We start from the raw sequence: 23,783 nt of genomic DNA, 5'->3' as shown, positions 1-23,783 counted from the left end.
TCTTTTGGTGACACTTTTTCATAATAAAACTATAAATTATAGTGTTGAAAACTTTAAATAGAGGAACATCTATGTAAAACTGCCTATTTTTTACTCTCTTTTTCTCTCTCCCACGAGAGAGAAAGACTTTCCTCTAGTTTGACTCATAATCCCATTGGTGCAACTCTTTCCTTAGGGTGAGAATCAACACACAAATCATAATATAGTATTATTCGTCTTAATTTTAGAGTCTATCATCTTAAAGTCCATACACGGGTCCACAAGAAATTTGTTTGGAACCAATCTCTTTAAATCTACGATTTGAAAATTCTACGCCTGAAAGTTGACTTTACATCTCATATTTCATGCATATTTCCGTGGAATATCAGTAAATGAAAAACATCATGAATGTTCTTGATGCTTTAATTATTGTATTCTTATATGTCATCTAATTAGAATTCTTACCTAGATAATAATCTAATACTATTTTACTAGATATACTTTTATCCCTAATATCATTAAAAATTCAGATATTGACTTTACTCATATGGCTATTCATCGGTTGATATAAATGGCTTGATATATATGAAGATAATATGACTATGAGTCAAGCCCAATAAGGTGTTGTCATAATTACATCAACATTTATGTTAATTTACGCTTTGTGAAATAATCTTAGATGAGTTTTAGAGTTATATCAATTATTTTTTAGTTAAATTTATGGGCATATTGATAGTTATTTCAATTATTTTAGAGTTATTAGCCATAACTCATTAAATATGCATCCCAATTTATAGTATTCTGTCTAAGAAATTTATCTTTTGCTTATCCTGAGAAAACGGAAGCTTCTTCACCTCGTCGCATCCCTAATCGGCCAAATAAGATTAGAGGAGACAGAAGACCAAATAAAATTTCGGGTTTATTTGTGATGGCTGCAACTGTTTGAAGAAATAGCTGTGACGTTTATGCAGTAAAAACCACTAAACAAAACGTTGAGGTGGTCAGGAAGATTTACAACATACCGCTTAAATCCTAAGCAATTACACATCTAACACCTATACTTTAATTTTTGCATTAATGCCAAGAAAAATGTATTTCACTATGTAAAATTTGAAATAATTGCATTTTCGACAGATTTGTGTGGTATAAATGTAAAAGGTATAGTTTAGGTGTTAGATTTGCAAATACCTAGGAATTGGGCAGTATATAAGCAAATGCTCCTAAAAATTATTAGAGATGTGAATTAGTTTGATGAACTCCAAACCTTTTTACTCTTTTTTAACACTTGGGGAAATTTTCTCTTCTAATTTAAAAAAAAAAAAAAGTCTAATTACTAAGTCTTCTTACTATTTCAAACTTTCCTTTGAAAGAATCATATTTCATTTCTTATTTGAATTATACTAATTAGCGTGGATTGGAGAAACAAGACTTCATATTTTCGGCTCGAGTACCTCATGAGCTTTCTATTCTTATTCATGGAGATTATTTAGAAACTCGTTATATTCGATGTGATAATATTTGTTAGATTTTTTTTTTTTTTTTGCGTGAGTTGTACTTAGGGACTGACGGTTTCTTTTTTCGTGAGAATATCATTCACAAATCATGTACTTATTTCTTTATTGGAATAAAATTTTCTCTGGGATTCATAAAAAAAAATAATTAAAAAAAACTCAATTATCAATATACATGTATTTATTATTATTACTATTATTATTTTGAGGGCATTTACATACATTATATAATATGTAAATTTCACTTTTTGCATGTATACCCTCCACATATTTCAATATCACATAAAAATATCACTATTTTAGCTTTTATTCTATATGCAAATGTCATTTGAGGCTCCATAGGCTTGTTCTCATTTCCAGCACTATATTTATATTTCGTGGTAATATCTTTATACGAACAATATATTATAAATGCCTATAATGTTTTTTATTTATTAAGACTTTGAATTATTATAATTTTGAATATTATTCTACTAAGGATTTATTTCATGTAAATTGAATAATTATAAAATAGAAGCAATTATTAAATATCATTCAGAAGACTATTCTTCGGGTTGATATTTATGACATGATATTTTAAGGAGGAAAAAAAAATTCACCGGTTTGACTTGACCTGATATTAGATTTGAACTTCGTTAATGCAGTCACACTAAATATATTGCCACCGCTCTCTAAGGAAAAGGTTAGAAGAACCCAAATAATAATGTAATGTTTAGGGGGTTAAAACGCTCGTTAAAAAATATCATTATTTGTGTTCCGCTCGCTTATATTTCAGATAAAAAAAATTGAATTCGTGTACTAGTTGTTTGGTTAGCGAGTTAAATATGAGCTATTCGCAAACAAAGAATCATTTTGACAACACGAATAACACAACCGTAGGATGTTAAGAGTTGGGGTAAGATTTAAATCTTATTGTCTATATTAAGACATCATTTAAAAATAATTTAATATATTTTATTCTATTTTTTAATTGATTATAAATCTCGGTAGCCTTGTAGTCAATTATTTTTTTTAAAATATATATATATATATATAACGAGTTGAATACAGACGAAAAAATTTTTGTTCGTGTTTGGCTCATTTATATATCGAGCACAATAAAAGTGTTCGTGTTTGACTTGTTAACTTAGCAAAAGAATCAAATATGAGTTTCTTAAAGAGTCGAGCATGAGCTGTTCACGAATAACGAGTCATTTTGACAGCCCTTGTTAGAATTTTGAAGAGACTATTATGTATGGAATATATGTATAGTATTATTGTATATATTGCATTAATTTATTTGCAACATCTGAAACATATATCATATTGTTGTATACAGAGTTCAAATACATGTGGTATCCGCACATAATAATTTTTTCAATATTTTGAGAATAATGGTTTTCAAACCTATTTGAACTTTTTCAAGATGAGCGTGATATTAATTTTTTACATATTACACTTATCTCAAAATAAGTCTAATAATTTTTCATAATTTTTTTAAAGTAATTATTTTGTGCATGCTAATTTTACACTGCCTAAATACTCATGAAAAAGTCTATCAAATGGCTTCAAAATCAGAGAAAATATTTAAGGTTATTTACAAATAAATAAAATAATATTTCCAATTTTATAACCTTTAAATAAAAGATAGTTGCCATTTTTTTTTTATCTTAAGCAACTTTGATAGCTTGTCATACTTTGGCTCTTGCATCTTAGGATCCTTTATAAATAGTAGGATATTTATGCAAAAAAGAATATATTTTTTCTCTTTTGTTTTTTCTCCCATAAAAAAAAAAAAAAGGTTTCCTCGTTTTAGTCTCATAACCTCATTGATTCAAACATTTACGCACAGTGTGAACACAGACTAATTCAGAATCAAAGATTATTCATCATAATCTTAGAGTGTATCATCTTAAAGTCCATGCACTACCCCACAAGAAATTTGTTTGGGACCAACATCCTATTGTCTTATATCTATGGTCCAAAGTTTCTCATAGCTTTTTTGTCATATTCTTTGAATTGTTCCTGCAATATCACTCATCAATCAAGGCTTTCAAAACGTAATTTCAACATAGAAGTCTTGGTGTTTTCACGTATCCACAATATCCATTTCTTGGATGTCTGATTCATCTTGGTAGAGTGAAAGGATTATGCATCGAGAATCTCACAACACTCAATATTGTCTCCTTAAACATATTTTGTTCACATATTGAAGTTTAACCTAATGACTTTTTGTGGTTTCCCATTATGGCTCAATAGAGCGGACTTAACTGCGGTTGGATCGAGTTCGAACTTGAGTTGATGACACAAATATCAGTCATGTTGGTGCTTCAATAAATAATGTTACTTAATTCTTAGAGATATATGTGCATATATATATATATATATATAAAAGGCTCAGCTCAAATTTATAGTAATTAAATTAAATGTCTCGGTAAATCTACATATCTAAAAGTAATTTAATATGAGCCCAAACTAAGCACTTAAGGTATAATTAAAAGTTTCAAAGCATTAACTAAAAGATTGAACAATCACTATATTTGGCATGCTTATAGTTAAATCAAAAAGCTCAATGATAGTAAACTAATGGGACTAAGATCACTCATGTTTTAGAACATTAAAGCATTATGATCGACAATCAATGGAATCAATGCTAGCCATTTAATGAAGTGTTTTGGAATTTTGGTTTAATTCATCACAATATCACTTTCAAAAACTATGAACAAAAAGTCTCACTCTTCACATGATAGGGAGAGGAGAGCCGATTTCAGAGAACTCAAAGCTAGCGACCAATAGAAATCCAAGCTCCTATTTCAATAATTTAATTTAGAGTCAAACTAAACATATTGATAAAATGAAACAAAAAATCCTACATTGAATTGATTCGAGTTTAAATGAGTTTAAATTAAGCACTTATAATGCAAATTAAAACTTAAAGTGATAATTAAAGGATAAAATGATCTTCAAAATGGCCATGTTTTCGGTCAAAGCAAACATCTTGATAATAAAAAATCAATAAACCAAAGGTTACTCAATTTTGATTTCATCAAAACCCTTCAAAGTTTTCAGTGTAATCTACAATCTAAAGAGTAAACATGGATCGCCTGTTTTTTTTTTTTCCTGACTGGATTTATCAAAATGACATTCTATAAAATTGTAAGTAAATTGTCATTATTAGCGTGAAGGAAGATTTAAAAGTTGAAAGCTAATTCTAAACTCATTAAAGAGAGTCCAAAACCAATGACAATCATAAACCATCGTCAAGTTTCACCAGTGATATCATAAGTTGATTACTATAATTATTTTTGTTTGACTATCATCATCTAATTGATGGCATCATCCGAAAATTGCCATTATAATAACAAAAGAATAATCAAGTACTCATAATTTTATAATTTTTTTGTTCTCTAGTTGAGTTATAATTTCAAATATATAATAGACTATTTTAACAAGGCAAAGAACCATTGTTTTTCCTCTTTCTAAGGTTTTCACATAAAAAAAAATATATATATTTTCTCTTATCACTTCTTTCTATATGTTTATTGGTATCCATGTTGAGCTTAGAAATTTTTTTTCTAAAGCTTTGCTCTTTTTTTTCAATAGCTAAAGTTTACTCTCTTGTAATATACTCCATTATTTTTTAGTACATTGATGTTCAACTATCAATTTTTTTATGATTATTACTAATAATGATGTAATTTATCTTAATATAACTTGAAATTTTGTGTTATTTGTAAATAGCTTTTAAATAGAATTAAAAAAAAAACCTAAGTATATGTTCTCAGAGTGAAATACTATGAATTGTGAATATGGATTGAAGTGCCATTTTTGAATATTCATGAGTAGTTCTTTTTCTTGATAACATTAACTAAATTAGAAAATTTTTACTAAATTAAATATTATATATTTTAAGATATTCTTGATAAGCTTCTTCTAATTTGATATACTTTACTCTACTAGCATATTTACATTTAAAATATTTTATATTATCACACTACAAAATAAAATGCAAATAAAGCACTTTAGAATATTTACTTCATAATAAAATAAAAATGTTACAATAACATGAAATGGGCATAAGGGTACACACATTAAACTAAACTTAAAATATTAAATATAATATTTTAGGACATCATGTCTCATATTAATTCATTTGGACTCAAAAGTACTCTCCTAAAGAGTGAAATAGGATTTGGAGATGGTGAATATAAGGCTAGAGGAATGACAACATATAGAAGGTCTAAAAACTGGCCTTTAATATATAGGTGATTTCAAGCATTATGAAGATTACGGAACAACAATTTTAGCGAGCAATAAGATTAGCTACTAACTTGGCAATCTTGATGCCCCATCATTAAAAAGTGCAAATAGTCAATTTGAATAGATTCATCATTCTCAATTTAAATAATACTTTTTAGATAGAATTTGTAATCAAAACTATATTTTTTTGTTATTAGCTCTAACAAACTTGGAATTTGTTCTTACACAAGTGCTTATTATCTAGTAACTAGTGCAATTTCTTTTGGAACCTACAAAACAGGTAGAAGATTCTCAAATTTTTGATCATATACTATTTCAATATAGACAAATGAGATAGTGCTTTCCTCGTTCTCATTAAAAAATGATCATCATGAAAGCTATTTTCATAAATTTCAAAAGGCTTGGCCATAGAAGAAATCAAGGTAGATAAAGGGTTGTAAGTTTTGTGAAGACGATTTTGATAAAATCAACAATTAATATGAGTTTTTCTTTGTAGAATAATGAATAACTTTAAAGATATATTTTATATATTATATGGAGTTAAGAATAAAAGATGTTTCAAGAAAATATGAATGAAAATAAAGATCCCTCTTCATAATGAATAATGAGGTGGGAGTGCAAGGAAATTGAAGATAATGATACTAAGTATAATATGAATGATAGAGGAAAGAATATGTAAGAGGGATGTAATAGGCTCAGCATATGCCACCCTCATATCACTTAGATTTATTTGGTGGTTCATTAGACACAAATGTGAGAGTTGAATGATTTTGGGCATCAACAAAGTAATCGATAACCTGTCAGGTAGCTCAGGTGATGAATAAAGTAGTCAAGATACTTGATAGAATATGGGGTAAATAGGAGAAATCAATATACTAATTGAGTATAATGATAGAGTAGAGATTTATTGGTAGTTGATTTAGTGTTGAGTAAATATTCATTGGCAAAGTATCAAACTGAGGGTTACCAGCAGTTAATCAAGTATCATTTGAATGGTAGACACTACATAGAATGGGATTCGAGTCACTAAATTTGGGAGTTATATTGAGTGGATAAAAATTACTAAGAATAAATTATTAACTTAATCAAATATTGCATTGTTTGTTTCATACTTACAATATATGATAATGTAATTTCAAACAGTGGAGGAACCCATGTGTTTGATAAGCCGATCGAATATGTCATGAATGTTATTAAAATTTTGAGAGAAAAATGAGAGCATATATTATGAATCTTTTTTGTTTATATAACCATATTAGTAATTATTGTTTATAATATGTGACAAAGCTGAGTGAATTTGCAGATCGGTTAATATTATCTGTTCTCTAATTAGGGGGCCTTAATTATGTCATTAGGTATTCAAGTAGAAAGTGAGAATTGTGATTTTTTTTTTTTTTTTTCAAATAGAAGCTTAGTTGGTTGATGTGTATCTCTAACTATGGAGCATTAATGATATGGGTTTAAAAAATAAGTGAGCGTTTTGTTTTGTGGTCTCCAACTAAGAAGCTAAGTTGGTATTGTATGCTCTCCAATAAAAGAGTCTAGTTAGTGTTGTGTGTTCTCCATCTAGAGAATTTTATGGATGTTATCTGGAGTTCAATTAGAGTAAGGTGGGTGTATTAAAGCCTCTAATTAATGGGTCTATTTCATTCTATTGCTTCTCTAACCAAGCATCCTTATTGGTATGTGGGTTCTCCATTAAGGAAGTGAGAAGTTAGTGTTTTATTTGCACAATTAACATGGACCATGTGACATCAAAGAATTGGCGGACCCAACATGAACCCAAGTATTAGCAGGGAATATATAATTACTGAGAAACTTAGTGCTCCATAACATTATAATTCGGAAAGCAACATGAATAGTGTACTTAACATACACATAAATTCTATAATATTTAATAATAAAAATAATAAATAACCTAATCAATATATCAAAAATGCTTTCATTTCTTATAAAAATATAAAAACAATATAAACATAATTTAAAAAAAATGAAAAAAAAGAATCATCCTAACAGCTTTAAAATGATTAGATTAAGAAAGAAGCTGAAAAAGTTTGGATGGAATGGATAAAAGAGAGTGGGAACTTATCACACAACAATAATCTGACATTTGAGTCAATCTAAGGAAGAAGCCAGCAATTTAATTAGGCTGCTATAATACAGATTGTATTAAAAAAAGCTTTAAAAATCATTAGATGTATTTTAAAACTAATGTAATAAAAATTCTTCATGTATAACATTAATATAACTGTAAATAATAAATAAATTGCAAGTGGTTTGGTTTCTTTTGCATAAAGTACATATCAGCCAAGCTCCATTTGTACTCATAATTAAAATCAAAATTTTATAATTGGAGACAAAACATCTAACCTTAGGGTGTAAAAGTCCAGTTGAATTCAAGACACCCTTGACTTGACTTGACTAATTAATTAAGTCTGAATTTAATTCTGAGTACAAACTGGCTCATTATTTAAAAGATAAAAAAATATTAATACAAATTAATATTATAATAAAACGGTAAATAGAATAAACAATTAAGAGATGAATAATAAAAAATTAAATAAAACATAAAATATTTTTAATAATCTAAAAATGAAGTCTCAAATTCTATTTTTTAGTATATTTTATATTAATTATTTTTAAACAAGCCTGTTCACGAACTACTCACGAGTCAGCTCGACTCAATTACACCCCTCAAGTCTAACCCCACTAAGCAAAGTTCTACTTCCATAAAGTTAGTTTCATGTTTCGTATAAAGACACTATCAACAAAATATACCTTGAAAAGAGGGGGAAAAAAAAAACAGATAAGAATCTACATAGAAATAAACTCATTAAAAAACTTACAGTATTCAGACGAGAAGATTTCAACACCCTCCCACATACACACCTGAGTTAGTAACAGACAAGAACAAATCATCTCCCACAGAAAAATTAATCTTCGAAGCCTACAATGAACTCTGCAATACGCCTTCTCTGACATTCCTTCGCTTCACACAAGAGAAAAGCTTTAGCAATGAACTTTTTTTATTCCAAATCTCTTTTTTAAGTCCTTGTATTAGTTACAGGTAGAGGCTAAGACATTACCAAAGAGCAGATATAGTTATAAGACTAAAAGATTACGGCTCTTGTGGATTATCGGTGTTCTCATTGTTTGTGCAACCAAGGAATCGAACAATGACGCAGGTTATGTTATCAGCACTTCCTCTATGAGAGGCTTCCTGCAGCAGTGTCTTGGCGGCCTCTTCTGGATCTTCAATGGGTTTCACCATTGTCACAGCCTCCTGGAATGTTTTCAAGGGAACGGTAACATGAAGAGAGTTTTCAGAGATAAATAAAAGGAACATTTGCATACATACCATTCAATTCTTATGTACTTTTGCATATATATAACTAACACCTGAACTTCATTTTTAACATATATATATATATATATATATATATATATATATATATGTCACCTTACCTTTGCAAGAAAAGGTGTATTTTACTTTTTTTAAGTTAAAATAATGATATTTTTGATGTGATATGAAGTATTTGGGTGGTAAATAAAAAGCAAAGTTTGGGAGTTAAATAAGAAAAGACATAATAATTGGCATGTAAATGCCCCTTAAATATAATCCTAACTGAGATTTATAAATAATAATTTGTGAAGTACCTCATTGGAAACTACATCCCAAAGTCCATCGCTTGCAAGGATGAGGAATTCAAGAGATCCATCAACCTCCACTTCCTGTGGTTCAGTAATAATCGAGTTATAGATGATTCACATCAAAGAACAGGGGAGAAATTCAAACTACTACCTCCAATATTTCAGCTAATAAAGTATAACATTACTAGTTAGAAGCTAAAAGGCCAGAAAAAGGCATACCCATCCATTTAATCATGGTTAAATCATCCAATAAACACATTAAATATAGACATAAAGACATTTTGATGACAGTTACCTGAATTTCTGGATCTGCAACAACATACTGCTTTAAGAGGCGATCACCAAAAGCACGGGAAACAGCCAGAACACCACCGACACGCCATGTACCTGCAGCATTAAATACCTTAATAAGATGTAATCATAAAGTAGTAAATTTCATAAGAAATGAGATTGTTTTTTCATGTTCAATTACCTGCCCACATTACAAAACCGCCGGCATCTTCGATCCGCTGTCGTTCATCAGTTTGATCGGGCTTGTGATCTCTCGAAACAGCAATGGCTGAGTGTTTTTACAGAAAATGTATATCATTAAGAGACCAATGTGAGCAAAAGAATTGTAATAATTGTATAGTTGTTATCAACATGGAACAAGAACTATTGCCAGGCACACAGATACCACACACTCCCTAATAATGCTCTCTGCCCTGTCACAAATGGTAATATGTGAGGACAGAAATAAAATTTTGAGAAAAAATCAAACTAAAATGAGAGAAAAATTATGTTTGAGATTATAAACACAAGATAAATAAGCTTACGTCATTCAATGAGATTTACATAAGTTCATGACTGTATAGAGATCAAATGATTTCACTAATCTTAAAAATAGGAGCACAAGTAGCTATCTTCATAAGAAGTTGAAAATAAGGATAGAGATACCACTCAGTGACAGAGGGAATGCAATTAACTGTTACAAAAAAAGCTTTTTTTTTTTACCCGATAACCACCGGAGCACACCCACCATTTTTTTCAAATGTTACAAAAATAGGTTTAACTTGAAAAAAAAAACCATAGTTGCTCTGTTATTTTTCTCGCCTTCTCTACTAAGAATGCTTCCTCCTGCTATGATTCAAATTTTCTGTTTTTGATGGATAACATGTTCTCAAACAAGCAAACGAACTCCTTGCAAGTGCCAGATTAAGTTTGGAGACGCTGAATTTATTACAAGATCACACAAAATATTACAAGACCTTTCGAAGTTAATATAAGATCTAACAATATCTCTCTGCTTTAATAATTTATCTCTACAAAATATTTACATACAACATCTTCAAAATAATCTCACGGATCACAAAATTAGATTAATCGAAGATTGGTATTTAAAAAAGAAATTGTATAATATATTGTGAAGATCTTATTTAAAAGAAACTTTGGGTTCACATGATTAATAATCTCCCAATTAGAGACCATCTCTGATGTACCTGCTAAGCGGCTAGCATCTAAACATCATCATGTGTTGCACCTCAATACCATCATTCATAAAGGTTAGTTTAAGTTTTTCAAAACCTCTGCTTTTCAACAAACCCCACTTTTATGAGTATATCAATGGTATTTCCTTCCTTTTTGATCTCGATGAGTATTGAAGCTCTGTCGAGCAAACTTTGTAGGTAGTATATTTAAGTGGCATGTGTTTAACCGAGACTAAAAAGTGTCATTTTATGCCAAACAAATAATGTTTTAATTGTCATACAAAAGAGTGAGGTATCTTTTTGTAATCCTTCAATTGAGTTCTTCTAAGAAACTTTTGACAAAAGTATCTTCTCACTAGCTTAAATTCTAGCTACTAAGCTTTCTTGATTTACATAGCGGAAATACCTTTTAAAGAAGTGAATTTCAACTAATTGAGTGGTCACTTGAGATATAAATATACTCGATGATACTTTTCCTAGCATCTTGATCTCTTCCAAATTTAAAAAATTTAAACCTGAAATTATAAGCAATTCTTTAAATTTTAGAGAATGTTTGAGTGAACATTTTATATAATATAATATCCACTTCACAACTTCTCAATAATATTTTTCTAAATCAAACATCATTGTTAACAAATCCCAAAAGTTGTGAAATATCTATCCTGGTACAGACTAATACATACATAAGAGATTTAACAGCAAAGACAAAGAAGACTTCAATCATGTGCCCATTTACCTTTATAGTTTCTAAAAATTTTCTAGGAAAATCCAATGTGGCTAAAGAAAAATGAACTTAAAGAAGTATCATTTTTTGATATTATCGTTTGCAAAAGTTAATTGAAGTTTTGCAAAGCCTTGGCTTTTCAACAAACACAACTTTTCTTAGCATGTCAATGGTATTTCTTCTCTCTTGATATTGATGAGAAGTAGAGCACCTCCCGTCTGTAGAGATACTTAGGTTGCGTGTGTTTTAATTGGAACCATCATCTCTTTGGCTTCAATGATAGCTACATACTAATCTTTTGTGGTTTAGATAATAGTACGAATGCCCTTAAAGTTTTAAAATCTGATTTATAAAATTATACTCAATGGTCTTTCTCTTTGTAGCTTGGCCTGTCCTAACTTTGAATAGTACTGCCTTGCAATTACAAGTCAGCCTTTTTTAACTATAGAGAAAGATTGATTGTATATTTAGATAGCATAGTATCCTTTTCAAAGTTCTTCAATATTATTTTCTATCAAACATACTCTTGATAACTCCCATTACTTGTGCGATATCTAAGTTTGTCCAGCTCATTACATACATAAGAAATCTAATAGCTGAGACATAAGAGACTTTGTTCATGTGCACATTATCCTCTGTAGTTTATGACAATCTGAAGTAGCCAGCAAGAGAAGAACTGACATCCTTCAACTTTGTAATGTTGAACACATCTAAAACCTTTGTTAACAAACTTAATGCATGTGTGCTCTTAGTGTAATCTATTCTCATTTAGAGAATGTCTTTGGTTTCTTCTATAACTTTCATATGAAACTACATTGACAGTTATCTATTTAGATTGTTGATTTTTCTTTATATCATCCATTATAATTAACATGTCATTCACATATGATAACAAGTGTTGAGTATTGTTGAGACCGGTCCACTTCCTTTAATTGGCGGTTTCTACACATGAAAATTTTTTGAATTTTATTTCCTTTATTCTTTTTGGTTATTAAACACTTGTCGCATCTCCTCCTCCTAAGTCCCTCGCCCTCCCATTTTCGCGAAACACAAAAATCGTGAAAAGCTTTCGGTTTTGGCGGTCTCTTCCTCTTTAAGTCTTCTCCTCCGCTCAAAACTCGCAAAAGGCTTGCAGCCACGAGTGCTTAGAAGGCAGGAGGCGAAAACAGAGAGGAAGAAAGAGAGAGAGAGGGAATCGCGGCAAGTCATTTTGTACTGTGTGATTCTTCAAGAAATAAAATCCTTTGCAACTCCCGTGGACATAGACAACTTGCCGAACCATGTAAATCTGTGTGTCTATGTAATTCTTCCGTTTATATTTCTTGTTTTATCGTCAATCATTTTCGTTTTCATAACAACAAGATAATGTAATATATTCATATTCTTTTGGCATAACAATTGTGATTGATGTTCTAAATAAAAATTTGATCCTATTGAAAAACACATAAAAAAATTTTATAGTAAAAAAAAATACCTTTTTAAGCCATAAAAGCTTTTATTTGGCACACAAATTTTATTTCTAGGTTAAACAAAGCATTCGAGTTGAATCATAAAAATATCTCCTCTTTATCACTATAAATTAAAGTTCTCTAAACGACCATATGTTCAAATATATGTATCTTATTGCTTCGATCTTCAAAACTACATGAATAGTGGTTATTTTAACAATAGGTGAAAACATCTCGATAAATTATACCCCTTATTTAAATGGAAGTCCCTTTAGAACAGCTCTTATACTTTTTGGTTTATGTAAGTTCTTATTGCAATTTACATTATAATCTTAGCTTTGATGAGTTTGGTCAGTGTTTAAGTAATATTCTTAGAAAGAGATTATCTCCTTTCTTAACAAGTTCACACTTAATAAAAATCTTTGCCTGTGTAGTCATAGCCCGTAGGCACTCTTGCCATTGTGAACAAGTAATGAAGAGAGAAAAAATAATGATTAGTCAGCTTGTAAGTTCTTCGTAACTTTTTCGACTATGGTTCACAAGTGTGTTGGCCCGGCTTCTCTTTAAATTTGTATAGTATTTATCGTCTTCACTTTGGAAAAGGTGGCTCCTCTAGTGCAAATTAAGTATCGTTTATATTAGTGCTTGCCCTATGTTTATATGATACAAATTCAATAAAGATAATATTTTTGCTAAGTACTCATCATCACTGTATCTAATGAAGTAATACTTTCTGAATTTTGATTTAAGATTTTTCGAATAATCTGATGAAAATAAGCATAAGATAGGCAAACAAAACCGTTCATACATACCTTATTGGTTGTCAAAACTTTCTCAAAAAGCCCAAAAATTACTTCTACTGCTGGTTTTTAATTGATCAAATATATTTGTTATATTTACTACATTTTCCCAGATGCCAGTGGGAAAACTTATATGCATTCTAATATTTCTTACACATTCATTGAGACTATTATTTATCATCATAGCTATTATGTTGTGATAGAATTAAACAGAAATCCCATCAATTCTGCAATAGTTATTAAATTTTGATGACTCGTAGTAGTGGTCGCAAACACTTAATCTGTCTTTAATTTCCATTCCCGCCTGGCTATTCACCATCACAAAAATAAGGACACATTAGATTTATTTTTAATAAAATAAATATATGCCTTCCTGGTAGTTGACATAATATCTTATAAGGAACAAAGGTGTTCCAAAAATGACTTTGTGCGCCCACTTTAACTTTTTGCCCTTTAAATCTCTCCAAAGATTTAAGAAACCGGCCTGCCACTATTTTCCTAAAGTAAAAAATTCATACAATCTAGATTCAACAAAGTTTAAATTTGAAAATTTCCTTATGAAACGGAGAAACTTTAAACCTTTCATTTTCAAGTTTCAACTTTAATGGTAGCATGACATTTTCTACAATTACTAGTTCGATGGTGACCAAACTTTTCCTTGAGCCAAAAATGTGTCTGATTTATTCAGCTTCAAAGTATCTTCTTTTGTTGTCACGATTACCATATCTCCAATGCCATTCAAATTTCAAAGACCCAACATCACCAATAAGCATTTTGCTATAATTGCTTGTACAGTAACATTTCATCAGATATAAATTTAATATCCATATTGCTAGTGGACCGCAGCACTGAGTATCAGTACAACATAAATGCATTTCATAGCAACAAGAATTATCTTTTTCTTTGACTTTTTAACCTTGTTTACCTTTCTTCATTTTGCACTCGTTCATTATGTGACAGGCTTACAATATTAACAGCATCAACTCATATGTTCTTGAAACTTCCTCCTGTTATAACTATCAGTTTTAACGGCGAAATTTTGATATGCCTCTTTCTTTATTATTGCCCTAATATTGGGACTTTCTCATGTTGTCAACAATTAAAATATAAGATATAGCTTTACATTTCTCATTTCATCAAATGCCCTAACCGAGGAGGAGACTTCTTAAATTATTAAGCTTCATGGTAAGAGATCCATAGAAACTACTAACAGTTGTTCCAACACCTTCCAACCTTTTGGTGATGATGGGCAAGCTTAAGGCAGAAATCTTCTCATCAAACTTCATATTCATGGCGTTCAATTATATCATGATTGAATTGAACTCAATGAGATTGATGACCAGAACTCTTTCTAATATGCTAAGGTTGAAAACCTTACTCATTATATATACGTGGATAATTGCAAAGGGCTTTTCAAGTAAATCAAAGAGCACTTTCATGACATCTATTGTAGTGGTCTTATGAGAATGTTGAAGGAAATATCATGGTTAGAGATGGGCAAATGACTCCTATAATTTGTCTATACATCAACTATCACTCTTTCTAATCAAGTGAATTTGGCTCAGTGGTTGATAAAGCTTTTCTAGTGCATAGTATTCTATTTGCATCCACGAGCACTATCATGACATCTATTGTAGTGGTCTTATGAGAATGTTGAAGGCAACATCATGGAAAGAGATGGGCAAATGACTCCTATAATTTGCCTATCCATCAACTATCACTCTTTCTAATCAAGTGAATTTGGCTTGGCTACGTTGGGCGGTTGATAAAGCTTTTTCTGGTACAAAGTATTCTATTTGCATGCATGAAGAACCCAAAGTTCTGGCCATCGAAACTGGTGATTTTGATATTTTCGCCTTTCAAGGTTAGAATTGAAAATTTTATAAACAAAGCATAGATAATAGTTTTTGGGATAATAATAAACCTTCCAACAAAAACAAATAAAGATGAGAGAACAAACATAAAACAAATAGGTTTCATTTGGTCAAATCTCCTAGCATCCATGCTTGCGTAAAGATCAAATGATTCTACTAAGCATTACAAGAGAGTATATCAAAAATTTCTCTTCATATAAAGTTGGAAATAAAGATGGAGATATTTTTTTCGATTTCAATGACTGAGACAATGTAGACACATGTTACCTAGATGTGAGTTAAACAAGAAGAAGAAGACAATATTTCACAATTATTCTCTTCTTTTCCCTGCTATGAGAATATCTATTTGATATGGCTAAGAGATTCTCAATTTTATAAAATTGAAACTAATAACATTTTCTTTTTCTTAAGGAAACAGAAGACCCCCTTGCAAGTCTTAAAAGAAAAAATTCTTTGTTTCCTCAGTTAGAAGCTTCTCTCCCATTTCTCTTTCTCCTCTCTATTTATATATGGTTGTGAGACACCAAATCCTTCCTTCAAGATTTCATTTAGAGTGGTAACAAGGAATATTTTGAAGACCTCAAATTTATTATAAGATCCAAAGCAATACTGCAGATCTTTTAAAATCAATAATAGATCTCACAAGATTTTCATAGTCGATAAATGATCTCTTCAAAAATTTATGATAGCTTTTTAAAATATTCTCATAGCTTATAAAAATGGATTGTCAAATATTTGCCTTTAAGAATATTCAAACACATCTTTTGAAGATGTTATATAGAAGGAATTTTCTACATGATTAATATAATATTGTCGTAAAATTAGCAACATTTCTCATTGTGATCAAAATTTAATTAAAATAAATACTATGAAAATGATAAACATTTGGAAAATCTTACAAAAACTCCATCCATATACGCATTTTGTGCGATGTAATATAACAAAACATCGTAACACCATTACGGAGATTGAAGATCACCGCCACTACGGATTCAAATTTAATATAGTAAGCTCTCCCAAGTTGTGATTTTATTCAGCTGAAGCTTTATAATTACTGCAGATGCCCCTAAACTATTAATTATGCCACTTAATATTAAATTATTCACAAGCAGAATGGCTAAATGTATTCTTCGAAGCAACAATTTCTGGCCAGCGTCTTTCTGATAAAAGATAGCTACGCAGTTAGGTCAAATTTAGAGTCAGATTACCAAAGATATTCAAGCCTATTCCATTGTTAGGAGATCCAGAAGAGTTGACCCGTCCTTCCGTGCATAACAAAAGTAAAGACTCCTTCAAAACTTATATGTATGCAGCATACTTTTCCTTATATGCACTGTATTTGATACTGTTCAGTGGGTACTTTAAAATTGATAAGCATATTATAGGTGAAGCTGAAACTTAGTTCATCTTGAATCCTTTTGTATTCAAATCTGACAAATTTATTTCATATCTTAATATATATTCTGCTAATTATAAAGCTTTTATTTATTATTTTAGGCCTTCTATAAGTATTTAAAGTTGAATATTTTACAAGTGCTCAATTGAATCTACTACACATGTGCCAAATATCTTTAAAAAAAGTCCTTAGCATGTCCCCTAAGCTAATAATCAAACACAAACAAAATGCATGATGGAATTTGATCTTTTGAAGATATTGTAATTAATGAACATTCTCTTGATGATAAATTAGACGATAAAGATCTATGGTTAATAAATGATTCAAAATCTATTTTTGTTGATATGAATATGCTCCTTTTTTAGAACATGTTCATTAAACTAAATAAATACTTGAATAAAAGCCAAATTTTGATTTTGACAGAGAAAATGAGCACGATATCAGTTATAAATCTAAATTTCTAATAAAGTATGAATATGATGTTGAATGTGAAAGTGAACAAATCATGCATTAAATTATTCCTGATTAGTCATTCAGCAATTTGGTAACATAATTCCTGTAATTAAATTGCATCAACAATTTAATCATTTAATGAATGTGAAAGTGACTACTATGGTTGACCAATTCAGCAATTTGGTAACATAATTCCTGATGAACTATTTATTGATTGTGTCACCAAGTATACAAATTAATTTATTTCCGAGTATTAATTTCTTGATTCAAAAATTAATTAAAAATAAAACTTGGTCTAAATAATTAAATTGCATCAACATTTAAAAAAAATTATTAAAAATGACTCCTGTGAGCAAAACTGAAAATTAAAAACCCTATTTTGCAAGTCAATTTTGAAAGTGCAGAATTCATCATAAACAATATTTATGATATTTGGGCTTGTTTTACTTTATTTATTTTTTAATTCCATCATCGCCGCCATTAAGAATTAATTAAATTGTGGTCATCACTATTCATTATGAAGCATTTGAATAATTTAGAATGTAATTCATGCATCCTATCATAGTGCATTATTCATAAGTCATGCACATAAATTGCACGTAAGTATTCACAAAAAGCTCACTTCTAATGATGAAAATTATTAAGTCCACCAAAGTTGTAAATTAGATATATTCAAACCAGATGAAAAAAATAATAGTTCATTAATTTACTGAGACATTTAAGAGATGAGCCTTTAAGAAACAACCTTCTAGAGAAGCAAGACCACATAAAATCATGCAAAGCATTGGATTGAATGATTATAAATTAAAATTTTAAGAATTTTCAATATTAGTTTATCTCTATTGTATATTATGTGAATTTCTATCATGAACCATCCATAAATGCCCAGAATTTTTTTTTTTATCTCCTTCAGGTCCATTTACATAATTCTCAAATTTTCATACAAATCATATTATTAAAGCTATCATTGAAAATAAATCTTGTGAGCAATGGATGATGGATAGCTAAAATACCTAATAAAGTAGGCATACATGTCAAGAAGTGCTGATCCACAGATTTTACGACAACTATGTCCTGATCTATATCAACTACAAGAACAATTATTTGGAGTCAAATTTCTCGAGTTGGGCATATTGAAGAGAGAATGCAAGTTGTTGCAAGAGTTGTCTCTGTTTTGAGTTAAGTGGATCTTATGATTTCTTTGTGACAATGATTCCCACGTGCACGGCTTAATGTGTTTGATTCCATCAATCGTGACTTTTGATTTTTTTTGTGGGCGCTATATTCCTTACAATCTTTAATCACAAGACCTCCTTGCAGTTATGAGAATCCATGTGCCATACCTAATAGAGGCTTGTGATTCTGCTGTGTTTATTACAAGCATTTAAATTTTCTAACTCTTTGAATTAGGCTACAACATTATTTTTTTACCTCAAGTAATAAACGCATAGGATTTCACTTAAGTTGTGATAGGATCCGAATGATATGCTAAATCAACTTAAAGAAGAAAACAAGTCTGACATTGAATTCAATGCAATTTTCTAACCTAAAACTAATAATGAAGTCTATGTTGAACATTCCCTTCAAAAGGTACACGCATATCAACTGAGCCAAAAAATGGGCCATGTTAAAGACGAATTAACAGTGTTTCAGAGAGAAAAAAATTAAAAAGCAAAAGAAAGGCATCATATGCACTCAAAAAGTGTTAACGAAGTCCTCCAAGGGAATGTTTAACTATTATCTCCTTACTTGAGTATATAAATTGTATATAGGGGAAAAAAAATATATAGGTTAATCAATGCAATTAGATTTCAACATGGACAGTAGTATCTTGTATCTTAAAAAAATTAAAATATTCACTCCACAAGAGTTCAACAAATTTCCATGGAATTTAAATTTCATCCAAGAAGCAATATAGCTTATCCAAGTGTCATTATGGCACATCAAAAGCAATTTTTCTTATTTAGAATGGAATAGGAAATAACAAAAGGAGATTCAACTAAACCTCACCATTTCCTCCTCTACAAATGACAGCTCTGGAATCTCCAACATTGGCAATCAGAAGTCGATCGCCAACGAGAATGGCAGTTGAAGCTGTTGACCCAGTATCTCGGCTTTGACCATTTTCAGATCTCAGAAATTCAGAGTCGGTATCATTGTAGGCATCAGCTGCAGCAAGAAAGAACTTATCAGATCGGCAATCTACATAATCAACTATACAATGAAGACTGATAGGAATTGTCAAAGAAAACTTCTGCGTTAATTAAGTATAAGTAAAAAGTGCCTTCATTTCTCTCCAACTTTGTACAAATATGCCATTTAATTATATTTTAATCAACCACAAAGATGACCAAAATAGGAAAGAAATGTTTAATCTATAAAAGTAAATATTAGGAATAATGAAAATGATAAAGTAGCTAGTCCAAAAGTTGGTTTGTAAGGGAATTACTTCTATCTTACTATGTGAAAGAGAATATTTTAAGAAAAATTTCTATACATTGATAAGTGATAGGATTTGATTTGATCTTAAACCTTGACACTATGAATACTAAAGGATAAAACTAGCGAGTTAAGAATATGGATATTAAGAGAGGTGCTTCTATTATGCTTAGTAAAAGGAATATTTAAAAATTAAGCTTTATGCCTACCAATATATTTGGCTCTAGAGGTAGACACTTATTATATGTCATATATGTCTCCACCACAAACAATCCTTTATTCTACTTTTCATCAACACCCTTGAACTTAAAAACCACAACCATTAACCCAAAAAATATACATACTCACATCCTCTAAACTTATGGTATACTTGTCATACAACATAATAAAAAAGAATTGTTTGTAACAAAAGATCAAAGAATAAAATAACAATAAAGCGCAATCCCATCATCCACAACAACATTAAAATTTCTCAAATCACAAATAATCAAACTAAATTGTTTCAAATGTGAGTTGGTTGGTTTACCATCATGCATAGAAAATAAACGCATGGCTCTACTTAATCTGACTTTGAAGGAGAAACTTTTGCTCATGAAGAGTGACTCCAACTAGTTCATATTCCTTTTGTAGTCGTCTTCTCCAAGACATTTGCCAAAACCTTATTCACCGAATACAACTAGATAATTGGAAGTAAACTCTACAAATTTTGGTTCTTGAAATTTATGGCTATTAATCTATAGAATATATTTTAATGAAAATAAACACCAAAGGACAATAACATCATAAGGATTGTGAGGCCAAATTAAACATAAAAGTTAAAAAAAAAACTTGTGAACACAAAGAGAAACCACGAGTTATGAGGTTTGGCCTCAACCAAGCCTGTGATAAAGAACAACAGCCATAACCGAGGGGTACAGAACAGAGCGCTCAAGTCCTTTCCAAAATCATTAAGTAGAGCCATGCATGAAGAAGAAAAATAAGAAGAAGAAGAAATCAAAAAATCTCATAGCACAAGGATCATCTGGCACAAAAGTTTTCCCAAATGATCCATAACCACAGATGTCAAGAAAGTATGTGGTTAGCAATAAAAAACTCCATAAAACAGGATCACTTCTACTTTGATCGCATACATCAAACCCTAGCCTAAGGATTACACATATAGTCACTGCCACAAAGAAGGAATCAATCCTGAGGTTAAAAATCCGCAATTCCTGAAAAACATGAATGACAATCCCACCGGCTGGTTCTAAGTCCCTTCTTTCCAAAACAACATTAAAGGGTATTAAGGTAGAAATATGATTATATTGAGTCAATTAACAATGAACATGACAAGAAACTCAGGTGTCGGAATATATATATATGTAAGAATAAAATAAAATAAAATAACCTATATCTCACTTAGCATAAAAAAAAGGATGACGATGACGAAGATAATAGTAGAGAGGGAAAAAACAAACCTATGGCTGACTTTATATCAGTGTTAAACTTTGGGTGTTTGATCAAATTGCTGAAGAGGTGCTGCTTCACATACTCAGCTGCTCTAGCACCACCATGACCTACTTGTAAGACAGAGAAACCATCAGCTCCAGGAATTTAATAATAAATCCATAGTTGCTGAAAACCCGTCAAAAAAAAAAAAAAAGCACAAAATTGCGAAACTCATGAAATAAGGAATTTATATAATGAGAACATTCCAGCGGAAAGTTGATGACTTTCAACAAATTGAGTGCTGTCCCAGAACAAATAAAAGAAGATTCCAGACCAAAATGTCATAATAATAACAATAATAACTCACCGTCAAAAACCCCGAATAGACCAACAATCTCACCATCAACCCCATCAATTCTGGTCTCATAAAAATCCTCCATTGATGGCCGCTTTCCCCGATAGCTCGCATATCCGAAACTAAACTTCCCATTATGACTGTCAAGCAAATCAAGACGTTAGCAACAATGCAAAATCCGCATCCACAACAATTCCACCCCTTCAAATTTTGGATGACAGAATATTCCCAACAAATTGCTTCATAAAAGAAAAAAAAATAAAAATAAAAAGCGAAACCCAAATGTAATCAGTGTCATCCTATTAGAATCACGCCATTTCAACATGTAAAACATATTCCATCAAAACTTTTTCACTCCCACCCCAATCTAAACACGGAATATACAATCTTGCTTCCAAAAAATAAATTAAAGGAAATTAAAATCAATCTGAGAAGCAGCGTACCTGAGTCCCCCACCGCTGACGGGATAATCAAAGGACTGGATTATATTAGAATCAGCCGTCCCCGAGCTCAAATAACCCATTTAAACCCACAAAATCAAACCAATTCCAACTTCAAATCAATCAAAATACAATAAACCCACGGGATGAAGTGATCTAAGCTCGCATCCTCATCCACCTAGCGATCCAAACACCAAAAATCCTACCAAATAAAAAACGGCGACAACAAACCCTAACTTCGTGAGGAGGAGGAGAGCGAAACAGAAAGGCAAGGAAGAAAAGAGGGAAAAAATAGCACCGTCTTTGGTGGCTCGCCCAGTGGCTGAGAAATTACAGAGAATTCAGAAGAAAAAAACTAACCAAGAATTTCAGAGCAGTCATCATAGTTCAGACAACGTGGCTCCTGCCTTTATTGAGGGTGCATGGTGGCCTGAAATTTAGTGGCTCCGATGACGTGGCGGAGGGGGTATATCATCTTGTCCAAAGGATAAATGAGATCCAAGAGTTTTGACTTTCAACGAAAATAAAAAAAATGGATAATTATTAGCATTTAAAATAGGGAGGTATTTATTCACATAGCATTGAATTTTTATTATTTATTCATTTCACTCATAAACTTTCATATTTACTAATTTAACACCAAATTTTTTTATCTCATCTTTCATGGTGTAGAAAAGTGGATCGTACTCGTCGGTTCAACCGTGAATCAACTGGAGGTCGGTTCTGGATGCCTAAAAACCTCCCTAACATTGAATCAAAATGAACAGACTGGAATCGACGATCTAATTGTTGTACCAGTTTTTTTTTTTTTAGTATTTTTTAAGATATATTTTTTTGTATTATAATACTTGATTGCTAGTCTTTCTTTTTAGTGTCATTTAAATGAGTTGTTTGAGTTCACATACAATTTATATTTAATAATATATTTTTTATATGCACATACTACGGCATTATTATGTCATTTAAGTCATGTTTAATATTTGTTATATTTATGATGTCATCCAGTTTAACCCAGTTCAACCATTGAATCTTGAATCTTCCCTTCTTCCGATTCAATTTTCGGTCCGATTTTCAAAACCTTAATCACTTTTAAAATATAAAATAAAAATTTTCTTGCAATAATATATTATATATGTAAATATAGAAATTTTAGTGTCAAATATATAAATACAAAGTTGTTATGCCTTATGTATGTAATTTTTTTAAATATTTTTTATTTATAAAATTAGCACCAAGATAATTTTTTGAACTAACAAAGCATGTGCCACACTCAGCCATTAGAAATTTGATAAAGGTAACAAAAAAGGAATGGGTTATAAATTTATGATGATTTTTTTTTTTACTGAATTTTAAAAATGGATGAAAATGTATGCTAGTTTTGTAAATAGCAATCTTTCAAGTGCTATGTATCTAACTGCCCCCCAGAAAATACAATGATTTACATAAATACCATTCAATCCTTATGTTTTTGGATATATAAAACTTAAACATCAATTTTTACACGTGCAACAACTTATTATGCATGAATAAATGTATTTAATATTTTAAAAGATAAAATATCGATTTTTTTTTTATGTGAT

General features: G+C 30.4%; 1 protein-coding gene across 2 annotated transcripts; it reads right to left on the bottom strand.

The window, feature by feature from the left end:
• Positions 1-8,499: 8,499 nt before the first annotated feature.
• On the bottom strand, positions 8,500-22,612 carry LOC110023416 (probable protein phosphatase 2C 59). Of its 2 annotated transcripts, XM_020722828.1 has the most exons (9): positions 22,502-22,612; positions 22,207-22,405; positions 21,776-21,903; positions 21,438-21,536; positions 19,552-19,710; positions 9,853-9,939; positions 9,676-9,767; positions 9,387-9,461; positions 8,500-9,012 (listed from the first exon to the last, which is right to left on the bottom strand). In XM_020722828.1, the coding sequence occupies exons 2-9, from the start codon at positions 22,284-22,286 to the stop codon at positions 8,848-8,850; spliced, it is 885 nt and encodes a 294-aa protein (XP_020578487.1). In that variant the 5' UTR covers positions 22,287-22,405; positions 22,502-22,612; the 3' UTR covers positions 8,500-8,847. The 2 variants fall into 2 exon arrangements, with proteins under 2 accessions (XP_020578487.1, XP_020578486.1); XM_020722827.1 differs by having other exon boundaries at positions 22,207-22,612.
• Between the last annotated feature and the right edge of the window lie 1,171 nt (positions 22,613-23,783).

The sequence above is a fragment of the Phalaenopsis equestris genome, unplaced genomic scaffold (assembly GCF_001263595.1).
Source record: "Phalaenopsis equestris unplaced genomic scaffold, ASM126359v1 Scaffold000224, whole genome shotgun sequence".
Classification (NCBI taxonomy): Eukaryota; Viridiplantae; Streptophyta; class Magnoliopsida; order Asparagales; family Orchidaceae; genus Phalaenopsis; species Phalaenopsis equestris.
The sequence above is the reverse complement of the archived record's forward strand: the minus strand, read 5'-3'. Positions and strand labels throughout refer to the sequence as shown.